The sequence below is a fragment of the Macrosteles quadrilineatus genome, unplaced genomic scaffold (assembly GCF_028750875.1).
Source record: "Macrosteles quadrilineatus isolate MER2022 unplaced genomic scaffold, UCM_ALF_1.0 Scaffold_2__2_contigs__length_208266976, whole genome shotgun sequence".
Classification (NCBI taxonomy): Eukaryota; Metazoa; Arthropoda; class Insecta; order Hemiptera; family Cicadellidae; genus Macrosteles; species Macrosteles quadrilineatus.
The window spans coordinates 78,116,121-78,120,397 of record NW_026542595.1 but is presented as its reverse complement, the minus strand read 5'-3'; the positions used below and the strand labels follow the sequence as shown (position 1 = coordinate 78,120,397).

General features: G+C 32.2%; 1 protein-coding gene across 1 annotated transcript; it reads right to left on the bottom strand.

The window, feature by feature from the left end:
• Window positions 1-518: 518 nt before the first annotated feature.
• Window positions 519-3,255, bottom strand: LOC128986562 (uncharacterized). The gene is made up of 2 exons (XM_054406993.1): window positions 3,030-3,255; window positions 519-2,470 (listed from the first exon to the last, which is right to left on the bottom strand). Exons 1-2 carry the CDS (start codon window positions 3,091-3,093, stop codon window positions 2,112-2,114), a joined length of 423 nt encoding a protein of 140 aa, XP_054262968.1. The 5' UTR covers window positions 3,094-3,255; the 3' UTR covers window positions 519-2,111.
• Between the last annotated feature and the right edge of the window lie 1,022 nt (window positions 3,256-4,277).

Genomic DNA, 4,277 nt, shown 5'->3' with positions numbered 1-4,277 from the left:
TGATATTAACTACATACCTTTCCTCGTCAATAAAGTATGAATTAATAGATTACTTAATTCAGAGAATCATTACATCGGTTGAAATCTGATAAGATGGTCGGGATATTTCGTTCATTCGGTTTTGTATTTGTCAGTTTGGTTTTATTTGGCTCTTCACGCGATCGTGCTTACTAATTTTGTAATAAATGTTTAAGAACCTCAATCGATGGTAAATGTGCCAATGTGACTTGTTAAAAGTTCCTCGCGGTATCTTATTATAAAATAGTGAAATTATGCTCTGAATCCAGTCATGTATCAATCAACAGTTGATTGACAAAAAGTCCAACAGCCTATAATCACAGTCATAAGATAGATTCTGGGTGCATAAATGACAAAGTATATAACTAAATATTGTCACGTATAGAGATATTTGGTAACAGTTCACTTTAATTGAATAAGCTATGTGATACAGTAAAATCACATTAAAATATAAACATAGTTTCAAGAGACAGGTCAATGGTATATGAAACATATAGAAATGTAATAATTCTTAATTTATTAAATCTTTGATACACTTTCACGACATATTTAAGTAGATTAATTAATGATAACATTTCTGCTAATATATAAAAAAAAACATGAAAATATATAAAAAAGGAATTTACACAAATTTTAACAAGATGTGCCTTAAAACACGCCTTGAGGACAACTTTTAATATGCGGCTGAAGGAAATGATTTTAATATGCAAAGAGGAAAAGTGATTTGCATAAAGCCTCTTAGATACAACTGTGGCAATTTAATTTACATGAATATCATAATAGAAATATGCAGTAGTTATGCAAAATAGCTTATGCCCTCTTAACCCTGTATACATCTAGTCCAAGAAAGTTTTACCCAAGGGTATTACTTATATAACTCTTGCACTATATAATAATGATTTGTGAAGCAAAAAAATACTGCATAACTATCATTCTGTGAATAGTTCAAAACATTTAGCTGGTATTCAATTGCTTTAAGATTGTAACTTGAACTTGTAAGAATAATTTTGCATGATATTTTTACAGTAATTACAATATAAGCCATTGAAAACCTATAAATATGTGCACGTTTTCTGTTTTCGCAGAACCATAATTAAAAAGGGTCAACTATGAAGTCTGAATTACATTTTAATTTATGTATTTATCGTTGTTCATTTTAATTCTGCATTGTGATCGTAAAATCTTTGGGGCGATTCATTAAACATATAACTATATGAACGTTTCTACTTCAAGGATCCCAACAAATAATTTAGAAGTTTTTTTGTGAGATATTGTATCCATATTTGTCAGTGTTTACATTTAACAAAAGAGGTTTAACAGATTTTGTATACATCCATTCAACTTTTACAGTTAAAGAATTAAAAGCGAAGAGCAAGGTCATTTTAATAAGTAAATCCTTTGCTCCAACATGTAAATACCTTTGATAATCAGTTCCTACATAATTTTTTTTTAAATAGAAATAACAAGAACATACAAAAAATAAGATGTATATTGCTCTAGAAGATAAATAATCTGATTTCACCCCTTCTCTTCAACTAAGGCAGAACTGTATCTCAGTTTCTATAAAGCAAAATATAGGAACCATATCAGGTGGTATTATTTTTTGTTTAGAACTCTTTTGTAAGAATCACATGAATGGATGGAAATTCTTATCGAACATTCTTTTATAAACTGTCTTCGTGGTCTATGGGAGGGGACCGTGAAAAAAATCGATGAGACGTTTATTCTGACCTAAATTATCTTCTGTGTACTTGACGATGGGAAGCGAAAATGTCTAGTGCTTGAGCGAGGGACTACGGACCCGATGGTCCTGGGTTCAAACCCCACAAGTTACCAAATTATTATGAAAGATATTATGCTGTAACCCTCTGGGCAAAGTCTGAGGTAATGTAAAACGGGTCCGCGGTAGATTCTACGTCCGATTTGGCGAATGAAGTACATAAAAGAATGTTCTTGAGACGAATGTCGCCCGAAGACCACGGATCTTAAATGTGTGACTGTAAAACTCAATTCGTGAAAATCTTACAGCCCGGTAACATTTACAAACATTGGATGAAAGCCAATGTGGTTTATAAAGTAACCAGTAGATAGTATTAATGAACTATGATTGGTCCCTGTTTGATGGCCAGGTATAAGCACAAGAGCACGTAGGCACCGACTAGAGAGCCCATGTACTTGCTCGCCAGCAGACGACTACTCCAGTCCTTGACAGCTTGTGATACGGACAACGGTGTCGGTAACGCCTCAGACGTATCCTCTGTAACCTCAGCTTGTGTTGCCTCGGTTTCTATCACACCGACCTCGGTAGCTTCGTCCTCGGTCGCCACCTCTTCAGTTACCTTAGCCGCCTCTGGTGCATTCACTTCTTCATTAATTGTATTGTCCAGTGTTGTATTCACTAGAGTTTGTTGCTCTATTCCGGCTTCCTCAGTACCGTTTATTGGTTGCCCTCCTGTATACAACATAACAATAGATTGATAAGTAGTTCCGTAATAAGTTGTCTTATGATTCTGAGCTTTAGTTTAATTTTCAAGCTCTGATTGCTTATCTGCATAGACTACAAACATATTTTTTGAGTAATTGTAAAATGTTACACACACATCATCATGAAGATTGATGATAACATTGTTAAATAAGCAGAAATTCTAGTATTGCTAATTTACTCTTTAATTGAGTTCATAAATTTCATTAAAATATTGTAAACCATATTTAAATAATTAAGTGCCTGTCTAAAAAGGTATTTAATAGGGGAAAATTGTTGAATGAATATTATTTTTGGACAATTTCCAATATTTAACAACATAAAAGATGGCTTTTTTTTATTGAAAAGGATCAAGATAAACATTTAAACGGAATCCGGTGTTATGTTTGGTATTTTATATGATTAAATAACAACTAAAACACCCGATTTGTCTCATGGTCCACGCATGGTTTATAGGAGTATTCTTGTTTTATTGCGAGACTGTCAGTTGTTTTTGTACTAAAATACGTAACACAAAATTGTTACTTACCTGACAAAAATACAATCGTTGATGTTATGAATGCATATGACAACAAACATATAAAAGTGGGCATTCTTACACTATTTTACTATTTTATTTGAGCAGTTATATATTACCCTAAAATCACTGCCAATTAAAGTAATCTAAACAAAACATATATTTTAAAACTAAACTTTACACGTATCTCTTGGACAAGTTTTTGTCATGCATTTGGCTATATGATACGTGAATTACACTTTCAACACAGCTATTAAGATTAATATGATGCGTCATAGTGGTTGCTTTTGTCTGATGAATCGTTTTGATTAAACTCTAACAAATTTACAAGTTTTTTTTGTATTAATAATAAAGTTACAAATATGTTATCGATTAATTTAGCTATAAAACTCAATCATCAGCAACTTATAGGTAAATTCCGTTAGGAAAAAACTTAACCATAAAACTGTGATGACTGTACCGATCTTGCGGATACAATTGAGGGTTCATGACAGGGTCGCGGATTTAAATCGTAAAATGAACTTTCTTGATTTGTTCAAAACTATGTTCACATTATTCATTCCAAACGTATTTTTTGCCTTTGTTTATGTAATAGTTTTAGTAGAGTAGCTAGGTATTTTATTAATCGGTTGTAATAAGTTACCAAATCTAAATGTCCGGAGTTCGCTTACATTCTCAGGGTTTCTTGCCTTAGTTATGGCAGCCGCTTTGTCCATACATTTATGAATACCTTTTTCATCAATGACGTGGCCCAAATAATTTATTCTTTTTTAGAGAAACATCATGAAATTGTCACGATTGAGTCCCTTTATGTCTTTACGATCCCTTTACGATCTAAAAAACAACCTTTTTAGAATTTTAAGAAAAAAATCACATTTACCCTTCAATATTACCTGAACCGTTCATAGTAGATAGGTATTGAATGGCATCATCTTGTTTGAAATTTAATATAGATTATTTTTGTAATTCATTATATTTTAAGAAAAACGCACCGTTTTCGAGATATTTGGAAAATAGCAAAAAAAGTCCCATTCCCCCCCCCCTTTTCTTTTAACCCTCCTTCCCAAATCCGACACTAAAATCCGTGTAACTTTTTTATACATATTAAGGGAGGTTAATTGAACAATTTGGCACTCATTAGAAACTTTTTTTATGGGTGTCCATGGGTTTCCTCCATTTAAAAAACAACTTTTTTTAGAATTTTAAGAAAAAAATCACATTTACAACTCAATATTACCTGAACCGTTCATAGTAGATAGG